This window comes from Pristiophorus japonicus, chromosome 13 (assembly GCF_044704955.1).
Source record: "Pristiophorus japonicus isolate sPriJap1 chromosome 13, sPriJap1.hap1, whole genome shotgun sequence".
Classification (NCBI taxonomy): Eukaryota; Metazoa; Chordata; class Chondrichthyes; family Pristiophoridae; genus Pristiophorus; species Pristiophorus japonicus.
Genome location: NC_091989.1, coordinates 124,184,972 through 124,203,288, shown reverse-complemented (window position 1 = coordinate 124,203,288; position 18,317 = coordinate 124,184,972). Strand labels below are relative to the sequence as shown.

The 18,317-nt window shown below is 43.5% G+C and overlaps 1 protein-coding gene across 2 annotated transcripts in view; it reads left to right on the top strand.

The window, feature by feature from the left end:
- slc12a4 (solute carrier family 12 member 4) overlaps nucleotides 1-13,144 on the top strand; it is a 160,473-nt gene extending 147,329 nt beyond the window's left edge. For both annotated transcript variants that reach the window (XM_070897987.1, XM_070897986.1), the window contains 3 exons: nucleotides 2,082-2,269; nucleotides 6,129-6,262; nucleotides 11,987-13,144. In XM_070897987.1, the coding sequence (XP_070754088.1) occupies nucleotides 2,082-2,269; nucleotides 6,129-6,262; nucleotides 11,987-12,078 (414 nt within the window). In that variant the 3' untranslated portion in view covers nucleotides 12,079-13,144. The remainder of the gene's footprint in view (nucleotides 1-2,081; nucleotides 2,270-6,128; nucleotides 6,263-11,986) is intronic.
- The last annotated feature ends 5,173 nt before the right edge of the window (nucleotides 13,145-18,317 follow it).

Here is an 18,317-nt window from a genome sequence, read left to right as displayed (position 1 = left end):
ATATTCCATTTGCCTTCCTGATTACTTGCTGTACCTGCATACTAACTTTTTGTGTTTTATGCACAAGGACCCCCAGGTCCCTCTGTACTGCAGCACTTTGCAATTTTTCTCCATTTAAATTATAATTTGCTTTTCAATTTTTTCTGCCAAAGTGGATAACCTTACATTTTCCCACATTATACTCCATTTGCCAAATTTTTGCCCACTCACTTAGCCTGTTTATATCCTTTTGCAGATTTCTTGTGACCTCACAATTTGCTCTCCCACCCATCTTTGTATCATCAGCAAACTTGGCTACTTGGTCTCTTCATCCAAGTCATTAATATAGATTATAAACAGTTGAGGCCCCAGCACTGATCCCTGTGGCATCCCACTACTGTTTGCCAACCGGAAAATGACCCATATATCCTGAATCTTTGTTTTCTGTTCGTTAGCCAATCCTCTATCCATGCTAATATATTACCCCCGACCTCGTGAACTTTTATCTTGTGCAGTAACCTTTTATGTGGCACCTTATCGAATGCCTTCTGGAAATCCAAATACACCACATCCACTGGTTCCCCCTGTTCCACCCTGCTTGTTACATCCTCAAAGAACTCCAGCAAATTTGTCAACATGATTTCCCTTTCATAAACTCTGCTTGACTGTGTTATGCTTTTCCGAATGTCCTGCTATTGTTTCCTTAATAATGGACTCCAGCAATTTCCCAACGACAGATGTTAGGCTAACTAGTCTATAGTTTCCTGCTTTCTGTCTGCCTCCTTTTTTAAATAGGGACGTTAAATTTGTGGTTTTCCAATCCGCTGGGACCTCCCCAGAATCCTGAGCATTTTGGTAGATTGCAACCAATGCATCTACTATCTCTGCAGCTACTTCTTTTAAAACCCTAGGATACAGGCCATCAGGTCCAGGGGACTTGTCTGCCTTTAGTCCCATTATTTTACCGAGTACTACTTCTTTAGTGATAGTGATTGTATTAAGTTCCTCCCTCCCTATAGCCCCTTGATTATCCACTATTGGGATGTTTATAATGTCTTCTACCGTGAAGACCGATACAAAATATTTGTTCAAAGTCTCTGCCATTTCCCTGTTCCCCATTATTAGGATCCTTTACTAAGCAATGCAGCCGATGGAGGGAGAGCTGGGCATTAGGCTCTATATACAATCCTATAGTGTAAAACTTCTTAAGAGAACAGGCCAGTGACTTGACAGGCCAAAAATTGTAGTCCGAGGCTTCCCGCAGGCAGATGCCTTCAACCAAATTTTTTAACCGAAAATATCTGGTGGTCCCAGAGGAACATAGACTTGCACTCCGAGGCCGAGCTGCGCAGTCCAGCGTAGGGCCCACGTATTCCAGGAGCATATGTGCAGCCTGGGATCACGTGGGCCGGACCAACCAATCAAAATGGCGTATCCCCATTCACAGTAATGGTGATCTCAGTTTGTATGGACATCACCATTTCTATGAATGGGGATACCCCCAAAAACACAAACATTTTAAATAAATAAGAAAAACACTTCACATATTTAAAATTAATTGAAATTGAATTTAACTAAATGGTTTAGACAAAAAATTATTTTTTTGCATTTTTATTTATGGGGCAAAAATAAACTTACCTGAATGGACAGGGTTTTTAATATAAAAATTATTGATTTTATTTTTCTATCTTTTAAACTCTTACACTGGTAAAAGTAGGCCTTACTCCTGCTTTTACCAGGCATAAGCGTTTGAAGGACATTCGCTGGGCAAGAGTTGGGCAAATAACCCAAATCTCTGCCCGGAAGGCCCTTCTCCCAGGGATGCGTTGGAACTGTCAAAACAAATTTTGACAGATCACAAGTGCCGGATTTCGGAGAAGCGGCAATTGCGGGGGCCTCTGCGGGTGCATTTTTTGACCCAACAATTTCTGCCTGCCTTTACTCTTTGGGAAACATGCATTACTGGTGACATAGTGGAGATCAAGACATTCCATCTTAAAATATCTGCTTCTCCCTGACTCTTTCTGGCACGTATTGTTTAGAACTAATACATGCTGATTCTGTGGTCAGGTATTTAAAAGTTCCATTTTGCTTTCTTCCAGGCTCAGTTGGTAAAGGACAGGAATTCAATAATTCATCAAGGAAATGTGTACTTGGATGAAGAGGAAGAGGTACATGTTTACCCTGACAAAATACAGATGACGTGGACAAAAGAAAAGTGTGAATCTGAAAGAAACCGCAATAGAGCCACCACACCTAACAGTTTCAGAGAATTAATCAGTATTAAACCGTAAGTGTTGGACCTCTCCCTTGCGGGACCATATTCGCCGAATAATGAATGCTATGTTTCCTCCTACTGTATTATTGAGCTGTTATTTATACTTCGCTTTTTCTGACAGTTGATTTAGAACAGTGAGGAACATAAAGCTATCACCATTATGTGTCAACATTCCTAAACCTACCATTAGCATCAAAGTTATTAACAAAATAACTATTCCTCAACAGAGTGAGACTAAATTTCATAGACTAGTTGTAATAAGGTTTGATTACTGCCAGTTTAGTGTAATTTCATTTGACGCTGACAATTGAAAAATCATCTGTCAAATGATGCTTGTTAAAACTTGAAGAACATTTTCTAATAGTGATTTTGACCCACCCCTTGGTCAGTTTAAGTTAATTGCTTGGGCAGGGAGCAGTGGAGATTGAGGAATTGTCATGTTAGCAATGATACATTGCTTTGACATATTTTGTTTCAGTCTTTTTACTTTCTCCATTCAATTAGCCCTTGAATACAAAGTTCTAGGCCATCGCCATGCTATTAGTGAGTGCTGTTTGGTCAGCTTGTCAAGTTGCAAATTTGAGTAATTTAGAATATATTTTTGCCAGACAGTTTTCCCTCTGCCAGATATAATCATAGAAGGTTACAGCACAGAAACAGGCCATTCAGGTCAAGTCTATGTTCATGTTTTTTTTCCACATGAGCCACCATGTCCAATCCCACTCCCTTGTTTGTTCCCATACTCTAATATTCCTCTTTCATAAGCATTTATCCAATTCTCTTTTCAAAAACATTTATGTAGTCTGTTTCAACAGTTTGTGTTCAAGCATTCCACATTTTAACCATCATCTGTGTAAATAAACTTTCTCTAACCTCCTCTTGTGAATTTTGTGATTATCTAAATATATGCCGTCTCCTTATCATCTCTCTGACCAACAGAAACAAACCATCGCTAGTTACCTTATCATAACTTCTATAATCTTGAACATCTCTATCAGATCATCCCTTAAGCTTCTTGGCCAATTTTACAGCTGATCTTGACGAAGAGCTACCAAATAAACTCTCATACTGAATAGTAATGAAAAAATCATTAATTTCTCATCTATGTCTTACTATAACCCCTCATATTTGATAACATCTAGTAAATCGACACCACATCTTTTCCATTGTTTTTATATCCTTCCTATAAAGGTGCCCAAAGCAGTACACAATACTCCGACTAATACACATTGCTTCGACTGATAAACTGACAAAAATGACAAAACTCTTCTGTTCAGGGGGCGAAATTGCCCCGCGCCCCATTTGGGGCGCACAATTTGTATTACATGAATATTTAGCGCCCGGCCAGATGGGCAGTTAAATATCGCTGAATTGGGGTCTTTGTCTGAAAAAATGTGCGGGGCGGTATTGGAAGCGTGATTCACTTCCCTGGGGCGTTAGTGGAACATGAGACTCAGCACCACGCTGATGCGTCGCAACATCCCTCCCCTTTTAAAGGAAAGCGCCACTGTGGACTTTGCAGCCGCTTTCCTGGTGCCCACTGAGCCACCAGGGAGGGTATCGGGCTGTGTGTTGGTGGCCCAGCCGAACCAGCAGCCGCCATTGTCGAGCCGACTGCAAAGTTGGCCGACAAAAAAAAAGATGGCAGTCCCGGCACAAGGTCCTCCCCTGTAAAGGCAGCCGAGGCACCCCAGCCATGACTTGCGACCCACGCAGCTATGGTTGGCATTGCTCCATGGCAATCTCACGTCCCACGGGGCAATTTCCCCCGCGGGGCGCAAAAGGATCGGCGCGAGGTGATAAGGGGTTGGTGCGCACGGCGATAACATCATCGCTGTGTGTGCCCCTGCCCAGGGCGAAAAGTAAGGGGTGCAGCGCAAACCCGTTTGCACCCGCAGCATCCCAGGGGCAATTCCGGGTGAGTCATTCCCACCGCCCGCCCCCGGGCGATAAATCATTAGCGCCCAATGGAGTTATAAAAAGGGGCAATTTCAGCCCCAACAATATGGCAATAACTTGTTTCCCCCCCCCTTAATGAGCAAGTTGTTGGAATGAGAGCAAATTTTAATTGCCTTTATGCTTCTGGATGGGAATAGGATTAATTGTACTTTGTTTTATTATTATTTAGGAACTATTCAGTATTTGAATTTCTTTTGGTAGCTCTTTTGTTTACGGTCAGCTTTCAACACGGTTCGATTCTGTTTACTGCTTCTTAGAAAGAAGGAGGCTGGTTCACTATAGACACATTTCTTTAATTAATAATCCTTGTATCGCTTTGTGCTTTTTCTTTATTCTATCACTGACTGAAGGCATCTGAATTATGCAAAAACACTACCCTGTTCCACAGTCCTTTTATGTTGTTAACCTTTTCCTTACATGCAAAAAACCCCCCACATAATTAGGCTAATGAGTTAAATGCAATCATTCAGCTTTCTGTGTTCACTGAATATTAAATGGAACATGAAGGAACATTCAAGTCTTCTAGAACTGCTGTAAGTAATTAAACTTTCACTGTCATCTGCAGTGGTACTCTAGCCTTTATCAAAAATAATTTCTTAACTTTATCTTAACACAGCCTGTATTGAGTCTACACCCACTATTTTTTTGGGGCCCAAATTTGGTCAAACCTAAGTTCCGCCCATTTTATGGCGGTACCGGGCGGTGTGTGATTTTTTACCGACCGGTACCGCTGGGGCCGAGTGGGCAAGAGATTCATCCCGCTTTTCTCGGCGGTGGGGGAGCAGAGTGCAGCGAGCAGTGGCAGGTTTTCGACTCGGGAATCATCGGCTCCCGGGTTGTGTGCACACACACAGCTGTCAAGCTCCGCCCCCGAGAAACATCGATGAGAGGCCAGAGACTGCCGACCTGAGATTGCTGTGGGGGTGGGGTGGCGGGCGGGAGAGAGATCACTGGGGGATGGTGGGGAGAGAGATCACTGTTGGGGGGGAGGTGGGTGGGAAGAGAGACTGGGGGGTGAGAGAGAGATTGCTGTGGGCGGGGGGGGCAGGGGTGGGGGGAAGAGGGAAGCAATGTGGGTGAGTGAGACTGGGGGGGAGAGAGATCGCTGTGGGGGGTGAGTGAGACTGGGGGGTGAGTGAGATGAATAATTTTAATTATAGTTCATTAATAAAGGAGTAAATAAGGCTTTGTTAGACCATTTATAAAATATCGTTCTAGTGTCCTCCCGGATGCACTTCCTCCACTTAGGGCGGTCTTTGGCCAGGGACTCCCCAGTGTCAGTGGGGATGTTGCACTTTATCAGGGAGGCTTTGAGGGTATCCTTGTAACGTTTCCTCTTCCCACCTTTGGCTTGTTTGCCGTGAAGAAGTTCCAAGTAGAGTGCTTGCTTTGGGAGTCTCGTGTCTGGCATGCAAACAACGTGGCCTGCCCAGCGGAGCTGATCAAGTGTGATCAAGCTGATCAGTGGTTATATTGCTATTCAAACTGCGTTATTGGCTAACACTAGAAAATACTACAATCCATTTAAAAATCCATCAAACTGTGGAGAACTATAAAGATCTGTGTAATATCAAACATGCCACAATTCTGTGAAACAATTGTACCCGTCAGCTCTGTGTCCATACCGCCCACTTAAGATCCACTTAAAAGCACCTTCTCCAGGACAGTATGCAGTTGTGGCGGTATGTCATGAAACTTGCACTTTTGGGCGGTATGTGGATGGTTCTTCATGGACGGGCGGTATGCATACCGCCTGGCGTTATGTCACTCATGAATCTTCCACCGAGCGATATGTCGACGGTATGTACCTGTTTTTTGACTAAACTTGTATTTTTGGGTGATTAGTGGGCGGTATGTTGATAAACTTGAGGCCCTTAATGTGTTGAACCAGGATGTTGTTTACCTTTTTCAGGGACCAGTCCAATGTAAGGAGAATGCACACAGCAGTGAAGCTGAATGAAGTCATTGTAAATCGGTCCCATGATGCCAAATTAGTTTTGCTAAACATGCCTGGACCACCAAAGAACCAAGATGGAGATGAAAACTGTATCCTTTATCAAACATTTTTCTGTAAATAGTTTTGCAAGAATACTTAGCCAAAAGATGAAGCATGATGATATTCCAGTTGAGTGCAAGGCAACAACTTTTTATGGCAATCAAATCTATCCACAGAGCTGTCATTTTTAACATCCGAACAATTTCTCATTTTTAACATCCGAACAATTTCTAATTTTTTTCCACTGTCAAAGATTTTCTTAAAATTCTTGAGACTATTGACAAGTTTTTCAGTTTTGAGTTGTCCAGTTCTCACTTCCTTTCCTTCTCAAAGCTCATTTTAAATAGAGTACACTGAAATAAATGATAGATACTTAACCTGACATTTTATATTAGTACTGAGGATTGATCGGACACACTTTGCCCATTCAAGTGAAGTGTGACAAACGTGTTATCAAAACGATTCTTTTTCGTTTGGATAAACTTTGAGCCCGACGATGTGATGTCAGTGGAAGGGAATTTTTATTTTTGTTTCCCCAACATCTAGTAATCAATGTCTACTTTTTTGGTTTTCTCAGCTCGAGTGCTTAATAAGTCAAATCCAAAGTGTAACTACTTGTACTCTATTCAACAACCTGTATTCAGGCCATCTTCATACTGCTGCTACGAGTATGAAATTTTCACTGCTCACACCAACCATCCTTTTGGCCTCTGACCGTGCAGTTTATACCACTGGCTATGGATTTATCTAAAACAATCTTGGATGCACTTCATGAAGATGGTAGTTTAATTTTGGAATCCTGATGTGATCTAGCTCTGGAATGTATTGAAGGTACCAAACACGTAGTCTCACGTAGCTTAGAGTGTAACTCTATCCTGTATAGTCACATCAAGATACCTGGGAAATGTTTAAACTTTGTATAGAATCTTTTTAATATTATGAGAAAAGTGAAACTCCCAGCTGCTCGCTTCCTACATCACTAACTAGCTACCTTCATTGCCAAGATCAATCGATATACAGCTGGCAATGTAAGTTAAGTGTGCCAACTGCCCATTGCACTCTACAGTTAACATCCTGCCAATAGTACAAATCGTACAATTTCACTTTGAGTGGAATGTCAACTTATTCTAATCTGTGGGCAGTGTGTTGATATGGGGTCACTGCACACTGAGTTAGGCTGCCAACATTAATTTCATGTAGTATTTTTGTGAAAGGATACTTTCATCTTTTTAATTTGACCTGACTCAAATCTAAATGCCAGGATGTCAAATGAAAGTGTTTCGTCATCTACATCTTCCAGTGTCCGAATTAAAATCTCTGAAGTTATATTCTGCAGTTTCAGAACTTCTGCCTGTTGGAAGCATAAATCTTGTTTGTAGTTTGTAGAATTTAAAATACTCATCCCTGTATTTAAATCCATTCATGCCCTCTCCACTTCCTATTTCTATAATCGCATTCAGCCCTATAATTCCTCATCCCCACTGAACTCTCCATTCCTCTGACACTGGTGTATTGTGCATCCCCTCTCCCAGCATTTGCAGCCCTGCCTTCAGCCATCTGGGTCCCATGCTTTGGATTCCTTCCCTAAACCCATTCACCTACCTCTACTTGATGCCCTCCTTAAGACACAGCTCTGTGGCCAAGCTTTTTATCTCTCCCAACATCTCCTTTGTACATTACATAGAACATACTGCACAGAAATGGGCCATTCGGCCCATCTAGTCTGTCAGCGTTTATACTCCACATGTGTCTACTCCTGTTCCATCTACCTCATCTCAGCCTTTCAGCACATCTTTCTATTCCCTTTTCTCTCATGTACTCATCTACTTTCCTTTTGGAAGTATATGCCTCAACCACCTCCTGTGGTAGCGAGTTCCCATTCTAACCACTCTCTGAGCAAAGAAATGTCTCCTTATTTCCCTATTCGATTTATTACTAACTAACTTGCATTTATGTCCCCTGGTTTTGGATTCTCCCACAAATGGAAACATTTGCTCCACATCTACCCTGTCCAACCCATTCATCATTTTGAAGACCTCCAGCAGGTCTCCTCTTAAGTCTTTTTTCTAAATACCTGTTCAATCTTTCCCGATAGCTGTAATCTCTCAGTTCTGGTACCATCCTTGTAAATCTTTTTTGCACTTTCTCCAGTAGTTCTATGTTCTTTTTACAGTATTGTGAGCAGGATCCCATACAAGTTTAACATAACTTCACTACTTTTGAGTTCTATACCCCTAGAAATAAATCCCAGTGCTTTGTTAGCATTTTTAATCGCTTTGCTGACCTGCAACACTGCAAAGATTTGTTCACCTGTATCCCGAGATCACTTTACTCTTCTACCCCATTCAGTTTCTGATTTTCTAAAGTGGCATGGGCAGATAGAAGTAGAATTGAAGGGATAAAGGCACTTTATAAATCAAGTTATTATTGCTCGTTGTTGTTCTGTGGCATTGCATACAAAGGGCTAAAACGGAGTAATTATCTTTAGGTGAGTTGGGAAGGTGAGAAATAATTGGACCAAGTATAATTCAGTCCCTCTTTTAAAATCAGATATTCTGACCTTATTTTTCCATACATTTCCATTATAAGTTCTTGCATCCACACTGATAATGGAAACATCTCATGCAAACTTGTCATGTTATATTTATTCTCTCTAGTGGTGGTGGACATAGAATTGTAGAATAGTACAGCACAGAAGGAGGCCATTCTGTACCAGCTCTTTCAAAGAGCAATCCTGTTAGCCCCACTTCCCTGCTCTTTCCCCATATTCCTGCAATTTATTTCTCCTTCAAGTAGTTATCCAATTCTTTTTTGAAGGCTACTGTTGAATCTGTATCCGCCATCCTTTCAGGCACTGCATTCCAAATCCTAACCACTCATTGCATAAAAAAGGTTTTCCCTCATGTCGCCTCAGGTTCTTTTGCCAATCACCTTAAATCTGTGCCCGCTCGTTAGCAATCCTTCAGCCATTGTAAACAGTTTATCTTTATTTACTTTACCTAAACCCTTCATGATGTTAAACAACTCTATAACACCTCCTCTGCTCCAAGGAGATCAACCCTAGCTTTTCTAATCTATCCACGTAAATTATTCCCTCATCCCTGGAACCATTCTAGTAAATCTCTTCTGTACCCTCTCCAAAGCCTTCACATACTACCTAAAGAGTGGTGCCCAGAACAGGCTGAACTATAGTGTTTTATATAGGTTTAGCATAACTTCCTGGCTTTTGTACTCTGTACCTCTATTTGTAAAGCCCAGGATCCCATTTGCTTTGTTAACTTTTCCTGCCACCTTCAAAGATCTGTGCACAAACACCCCAAGGTCTCTCTCTCTCCTTGCACTCCCTTTAAAATTGCACCATTTAGCATGTATGGCCTCTCCTCATTCTTCCTACTAAAAAATAAAAAATCTCTCACTTTTCTGCATTGAATTTCATCTGCCATGTTTCTGGCCATTCCACCAGGCTGTCTACGTCCTCTTGAAGTCTATTCCTATCTTTCTCACTGTTTACTGCACTTTTTGGGTCATCTGCAAATTCTAAAATTGTGCTCTGTACCCCCAAGTCTAAGTCATTAATGTATATCACAAACAGCAGTGCTCCTAGTACTGAACCTCGGGGAACTCCATTGTATACCACCCTCCAGTCCAATAAACAGCCATTCAGCACAACTCTGTTTTCTATCCCTTAGTCACTTTTGTATCCGTGCTGCTACTGCCCCGCTTATCTCAGAGGTTTGTTAACAAAATTGAAGCCCAATATGTGGTACGCTATACAGAGCCTTTTGAAAGTCCATATACATAACATCAACTGCACTACCTCATCCACCCTCTCCGTTACTTTGTCAAAGCACTCAATGAAGTTAATCAAATACGATTTGCCCTTAACAAATCCGGGCTGGCTCTCCTTTATTCGTCCACACTTGTCCAAGTGGCTGTTAATTTTCTCCTGGATTATTGTTTCTAAAAGCTTCCCCACCACCAACATTAAACTGACCTGTAATTGCCAGGTTTATCCTTCTCCCTTTTTTGAACAAGGGTGTAACATTTGCAATCCTCCAGTCCTCTGGCAGCACTCCTGTATCTCAGGAGGATTGGAAGATTGTGGACAGCACATTTGAAATTTCTACCCTTACTTCCCTCAACAACCTAGGATGTATCCTGTCCAGACTGGGTGACTTATCCATTTTAATTACTGCCAACTTTCTAGTTCCTTTTTATTTTTATCTCATCCAGTATCTCAGCAACCTCCTCATTTAACGTAGCTTTGGCAAAGTCCTCTTCCTTGGTTAACACCGATGCAAAGTACTTATTTAATCCCTCAGCCTCCACCAATAGATCTCCATTTTGGTCCCTAATCGGTCCCATTGCTCCTCTGACAACCCGTTTACTGTTAATATGCCTATAGAAGACTTATGGATTTTGTTTTATGTTAGCTGCCAGTCTATTCTCGTACTGTCTCTTTGCCCCTCTATTTCCTGTTTTACTTCTCTGTACTTTTTATATTCAGCCTGATTCTCCCTTGTATTATCAAGTTGACATCTGTCACACGCGCCTTTTTATTATAATTGTAACAGAGTGACTATATGCACTGTTTTTCTGCACCTGCGTCCTCTGGACTCAGCTCCTGATGCCTTTCGCGCAAGCGCAGACTCCTCGGACCCGGAACCGGAAGTGGGTCCCCGACGAGTCCGCACAGAGTCCGCTGCTGAAACATTGCTTCCAGCCTTTGCATTATTATGGCCTTCTGTGGGAGAAAAAACATCAGGGGTAGTGGGAGAGAGAGAAAGGCGGCAGACGGGGGAAGAAAGGCGGTGGCAGACAGGAGAGAGGCGGTGGCGGGCGAGCGGGAGAAAGAGAGAGAGATGGGGAGGGGGGTAGGAGAGAGAGGGAGATGGGGAAGCCGGAGGGGGAATCGGAGGGGAGAGAGGGAACTCAGGGAAGAAGTATCACGTTCTTCCAACCCCCTTTACACACCCACAGTGGATGAAATCCGGAAATCACGACGCTGTCACGATTCACTTCATACCCAATAAACCTGTTAACAATCAGTGACCCACACACAATGCCCCATCTATGTTGGGGGGGGGGGGGGGGGGGTTGCCAGGGACTTTGGCTGGGGGAGACGGGTAAGGAACTAGGGCTCGGGGTGGGGGAGGGGCGGGTGTCAGGGACTTCGGCATGGGGGAGGCATGCACTTGGGCTGGGGTCAGAGATTTGAGAGGTTTTTGCTAGGAGCTCTATCCTCTCTGACTGCTTGCAGGGGAGTTCTGAAGTCAGAATGGCTCGAATTACATTTTCCAGAGTCACTCAGAACTTGAGCTGGGCGGTTCCAATTACACACTCCAGAGAAACTTCTGGGTATGGTTTATCCTCCAAGGGGACCAATCAGCAATCAGGTCATGTGATAATGGAATGCCAATCAGCCAGAAACACAGTGCAAATAACTGGATCCATAACTGGTATGGAAAATGTTGACAGCAATTTCCCAAAGATGTAGGATGTAGATATACGATATAGTTTGGGTGGTGGCTATTTATATCTATTTAAAATATAGTAGACTACAAGATAGGCAAGCATCTTTCATAGTTAGATGGTTAGTCACCCTGTTTGGATCACGAATGCTAATATTTCTTCCTAGTTTCTCAGTTGTAGTTGTCTATAAATATAAAATGCCCATTTATGTGCACCTTAAAGCACAACCCTAAAAGGCATTAATATATTGGCGCTGTTTTCAAATGGACTGTGTTTGCAAGTATCCTTGACATTGTTTGTAGATATGGAATTTCTGGAGGTACTTACAGAAGGTCTGGAGAGAGTACTGCTGGTACGAGGTGGTGGTTGTGAAGTCATTACTATTTACTCTTGAACATGACTACTTTCTGAAGACGTATGTGATGGAAACCTGACCACAGAAGACATTCCAAAAACTTGTGTGTTCTAATAAACACTCCTTTTATTGGTCGACCTTTCAGACAAAGATTCCCATGGTTCATCTTCCAGCCCAGTGTCATTTGAGGCATTATGTGCCGTTCCTAATAAATATAATTATCTTCAGAGTCAAAAACACATCTACAGTATGACCAAGCAATGTTAAGATGTGACCGGTTGTTACAAGTGTGAAGGCAGAAGAAAGATTGTGTGACAAATGCACATCATTCTTTATCTTTGCCAGGAATAAGCTTGGACTTTGGGCTTGGAATCCATGTCTGGAGAGTCAGTATTGAGCTTTGCACTGCTTTTTTTCCAGTTAAGAATACATTTATAGAAATGAGCTGCAGTGGCAGCTTGATTGTAATGCAGCCTAAGACTATTTCCCAAGGACACAGCTGGCAGAGTCACAAGTTGCGGTGGTGTCTTCAACACTACATCCGCTGTATACGGATTTTAAAATATTTCGGCAAGTTTGGCTGTTTGTTAATGAATAGCTTTTAAGTGATTTTCGCAGTAGACACTAATTATGAAGTAGTGGGATCCAAACTGTCTAGCTGTATCTTCCAAGGCTTGTGATTTTGTAATTGGCAAAAAAAATCCTATTTATATTAGTATTTATTTTTTCCATGTTGTCCAGAATAAAAAGCACTGTGGCTTTTTCTGTAGTATGTACTGAAAATAATTAGGACCATCAGTTGGTGGACAACATTTTTAAATAAATGTACTGCAGCCTCGTATGCAGTGTCCAAAATTGGCGTCATAGTTGACAATATGCTTGTAATTGCACAAGAAAAGGAGCTGCTATGTGTTTGGTTGGAAATTTTAGCAAAACTATTCTGTCAGCTGTTAAATTATTCTAGTATTTTTGAGCTTTTCCTTTACCATAATGTGCTTTTGTTTACCATATTAAAAACAAATAGTGAACCAAAATGTTATTTTCTCAATAAAGCACTGTATACAGTTTATCAAACCAGACTTTCTGTTTGCATATTATAGCTGTTCCTTGATAGCCAAGTAGTATTGGTCACGTGTTTGAGTTCTAGTATCAAGTAATGTTCAAATTCACAAGCCATATGATAAGTTTATAATTTTGGATAAGGTAATTGAGTGCAACATAATTCAGAAAAATGAACATGTTTTTCAATTTTGTGTTCTATTGCATTGCTTGCATTGCATTAACGCAGCAATGTCATTTACACTGGTGCAACCTTGGTCGCACAGTGTAGTATAACTGCTTATCTAGCACTGCAGTAGTGTTTGGAACACAGTTCAGAAAAGATGGCCTGTGCTAGCAGTGTGTAATGATTGTGCTGTAACCATGGTGAATGCACATTTAATTTTTTTTTAAGTAATGTTTGTAAATTTTGGGTGCCCCAGTGCCCAGTTTTTCCATTTCTAATTATTGAAAAGTGATAACTATCCTGGGTGGTCTTTTCAAACTGACATTTCACCAGTAGTTGGAGCTGTGTGGCTGCTTCAGGGATTTTTAATATGACAAGAGTTGTTGGGAACAGCTAAAAACAGATGCTATTCAGATCTATTCAAAACAGATGCTGCAGTGATATTCATTGATGATATGACAAATGTTAATTATTTAAATTTTTGCCAGATAAAGACCATGAGTGGTGTTTCTCATTTTCACCCGGCCCCGCAAGTAAGAATTAAGTGTCGGCTGAGACATGGAGAGGGAGAAATGAGAAAACTCTCGGCAAGACCAGTTTCTCAGACCAAGTGGAGGGAAATCTTCATTCTCTGGAAAGGATAGAGAGCAGAATTCCCCATTAAATGTATCTATAGTATGTTCACTTCACAAACCTGGCTCAGATTTTGCTCACTTCGACGGGGTGGATCCGGTACGGGTGATGTCAGAGATGGGTCATAGCCCTGCTGCTGGCTCCATCCTGTTGCCTCAAATGAACTTGTGTTGATAGGGCTTGTTAAGCCCACCCAGCATGATTCCCGGTCCAATTTAGAGGAAGCGGGTATGGTGATGTCATTTATGACACGTCATCAGCCGGTTTCCTTACAAGGGACCATGGCCAACTTTCTTTTGACATTTGCATTGCAAATTACAACTTGTATTTATATAGTGCTTTTAACGTGAAACATCCCAAGGCGCTTCACAGGAGTATTACGAGATGAAAACTTTGACACCGAGCCGCATAAGTAGAAATTAGTGCAGATGACCAAAAGCTTGGTCAAAGAGGTATATTTTAAGAAGCGTCTTGAAGGAGGAAAGAGAGGCTGAGAGATTTAGGCAGGGAATTCCAGAACTTGGAGCCCAGGCAACAGAAGGCATGGCTACCAATGGTTGAGCGATTATAATCAGGGATGTTCAAGAGGACAGAATTAGAGGAGCCCAGACATCTCTGGGGGTTGTGGGACTGGAGCAGATTAGAGATCGGGAGGGGTGAGACCGTGGACGGATTTGAGAATAAGGATGAGAATTTTGAAATCAAGGCGTTGCTTAATCAGAAGACAATGCAGGTCAGCGAGCACAGGGGTGATGGGTGAGCGGGACTTGGTGTGAGTTAGGATACTGACAGCCGAGTTTTAGATCACCACTAGTTTCCGCACCACAGCCAGGAGTGCGTTGGAATAATCACGTCTAGTGGTAACAAAGGCATGGATGAGGGCTTCAGCAGTGGTTGAGCTGAGGCAAGGGCGGACACGGGGGATATTATGGAGGTGGAAATAGGCGGTCTTAGTTATGCTGCGGATATGGGGCTGAAAGCTCATTTCAGGGTCAAATATGACAGCAAGGTTGCGAGCAGTCTGGTTCAGCCTCAGACAGAAGTTGGGAAGAGTGATGGAGTCAGTGGCAAGAGAACAGAGTTTGTGGCAGGGACCAAAAACAATGGCTTCGGTCTTCCCAGTATTCAATTGGAGAAAATTTCTGCTCATCCAGAACTGGATGTCTGATGAGCAGTCTGACAATTTAGAGATCATGGAGGGGTCGAGAGACGTGGTAGTGAGATAGAGCTGGGTGTCATCAGCGTACATGTGGAAACTGATGCTGTGTTTTCGGATGATGTCAAGGGGCAACATGTAGATGAGAAATAGGAGGGGCCAAGGATCGATCCTTGGGGGACACCAGAGGTAATGATGCAGGGGCGGGAATAGAAGCTGTTGCAGGTGATTCCCTGGCTATGATTAGATAGATAAGAATGGAACCAGGCGAATGCAGTCCCACCCAGCTGGACGATGGTGGAGAAGGATAGAGTGGTCAACCATGTGAAAGGCTGCAGACAAGTCAAGAAGAACAAGGAGGGATAGTTTGCCTTTGTCAAAGTCACAAAGAATGTAATTTCTGACTTTGCGAGCCATTTCAGTGCTGTGGCAAGCACGGAAACTGGATTGGAGGGATTCAAACACGGAATTGTGAGAGAGATGGGCACAGATTTAGGAGGTGACAACACGTTCAAGGACTTTGGAGAGGAAAGGGAGGTTGTAGATGGGGCGGTAGTTTGCAAGGACGGAGGGGTCGAGCGTTGTTTTTTTTTGAGGAGATGGGGACAGTACCTGAGGAGAGAGAACCGTTAACAATGTCAGCTAACATAGGAGATAGAAAAAGAAGTTAGGTGGTCAGCAGTACTCCAAGTCATCATCAACATCTTCACCAAAAGCATAGGCCTTACACTAAACATCCGTAAGACAAAGGTCCTCCACCAACATGACCCCGCCACACAGCACTGCTCCTCAGGTCATCAAAGTCCATGGCGCGGCCTTGGGCAACGTGGACCACTTTCCATACCTTGGGAGCCTACTATCAGCAAGGGCAGACATCGATGACGAGGTCTAACACCATCTCCAGTGCGCCAGCATAGCCTTCGGTGGCCTGAGGAAGAGAGTGTTCAAAGACCCGGCCCTCAAACCTGGCACCAAGCTTATGGTCTACAGGGCTGTAGTGAAACCTGCCCTCCTGTATGGCTCAGAGTCGTGGACCATATACAGTAGACAGCTCAAATCTCTGGAGAAATACCACCAGCAACATCTTCGCAAGATCCTGCAAATCCCCTGGGATGACGGATGCACCAAGGTCAGTGTTCTTGATCAGGCCAACATCCCCAGCATCGAAGCACTGACCACACTCGACCAGCTCTGTTGGGCGGACCACATTGTCCGTATGCCCGACACAAGACTCCCAAAGCAAGCGCTCTACTCTGAACTCCTACATGGCAGGCGATCCCCAGGTGGGCAGAGGAAACATTTCAAGGACACCCTCAAAGCCTCCTTGATAAAGTGTAACATCCCCACCGACACCTGGGAATCCCTGGCCAAAGACCGCCCTAAGTGGAGGAAGAGCATTCAAGATGGCACTGAGCACCTCGAGTCTCGTCTTCGAGAGCGTGCAGAAAGCAAATGCAGGCAGTGGAAGGAACGTGCAGCAAGCCAGACTCCCACCTACTCTTTCCTTCAACGATTGTCCCACCTGTGACAGAAACTGTAATTCCCGTATTGGACTGTACAGTCACCTGAGAACTCACTTTTAGAGTGGAAGCAAGTCTTTGAGAGACTGCCAATGAAGATGATGATGGGGAATAGTGACAAGGGAGCAGAAAGTGGGTTTCATGGACAGGATGAACTCGGAAAGGTCATGAGGAGAGATCGGAGAGAAACTGGAGAAATGATATGAGGGCAGGGCTTGGGCAGGGGCTTCCTTCGATCAAGTTTGACATTGACGATCACTGCACAGGAGTACAGGGCTACACTCAGGTTTTCCCATGACTCCCTCCATATGCTTCTGGAGGGTGTCAACAGCACACAGGGAGGTTCTCCTCCCTTCCCATGGGCTGAAGAGAACTCCCCAGGAGGCCAAAACAGCCTGATTGCTCATTGTAAAGAAGGTCACAAGCAGGGATGTCGTCAAGAAGACCTGGGTGCAGTGGCGCAAACCTTTCAATAATCTCATTAGATGACGCAACATTAGTACAAAGCCACACCGCCTTCACCCTGCTGTGCCTCTCATCACCCCATCACTCTGCCTTCCCTACCCTACTCATGCACATCCTTATACCAACTTACCTTGCACCTCCTCCCAGCCCACCCTCTCTATATTATCTCATCCCCATGTCACTAGCCACCCTTCACACGCCCTCATCCTAGTCCAACCATACCAACTAACAATACACATGAGTAGCCACTTCGCTGTTTTATCCAATGTTCATCTGAAGTTTCTGTTAATGTGGTGTCAAACATTGAAATCTTTATTTTCACCACTTTCCGTTCTTGGACAGATATGTGTGCACCTTTGGAAGAGGCTTAGTGAGTTGCAGTGAATGGTGAGACATAACGGTACCCCTTGCAATGGTGATGAGTGCAAAAGGAATGGCTTGGGCATTGCAGGGATGCTTTGTGATGTTGGTGTGGGGTGGTGTCAACCTGATGCATCATGTGGCAGTTAAGGTGTACAGCATCAAGTGAAGTAAATGTGGCCATGGTGAGGCCATCCCCGACCTTCTAGGCAGCCATGTGCTCGGGTGCTGATGTCCTCTGTCATGTCCAGCATCAGGTGATTGTGGAGAAGGTTGGTATTGTTGGTGCTGCTGGTGTTCTTGGTGCTGCTGGCATTGGGGCTGATCATGGTGGGATTCTGAGGACCAAGGTGTGACAGTATAAAGGGCACCCAGGTTGATGGAATAGATGGCAGGTGAAGTAGAGATGACAGAAGCATTCTGTCAATGGTGAGCGAGCTCTTCCAATGAGGTGAGAATGGAAAGCCTGCAGAATCTGTGCAGGAAATGGACTGAGAAATGGCTTGTGGCTGAGGAAAGTGATGATCTGTCAGGTGGGAACTTTTACTATACATTTGAAGTTGTCAAGTAACCAGCTGGTGCAATAGCCATTCAACTCCAGCCACAGGTTTGCAGATGTGGTCCCCGAGCAGCGTGGACTTCATGGATGAGCAGTTAAAGATAAAAAGTATGATTAAAAGCATTATTAAGTGTCTGTCAAAAACCCAATAATAGGTTTAATTGGGTCGCCCGCCTCTGCGGGTCGGATTGGAGATCACACACTGCCATTGGAAAAGGCTGGTTGTAGCGGCTTGACAGTGTGGTCCCAACTCGTAGTCAAAAAATAAATTTAATTTCCCACCAGACCCGCCACCAATCCCACTCACTGACCGCCGGAAAATTCCAGATCCACGTGACTCAAAAGATTTACAAATGAAGA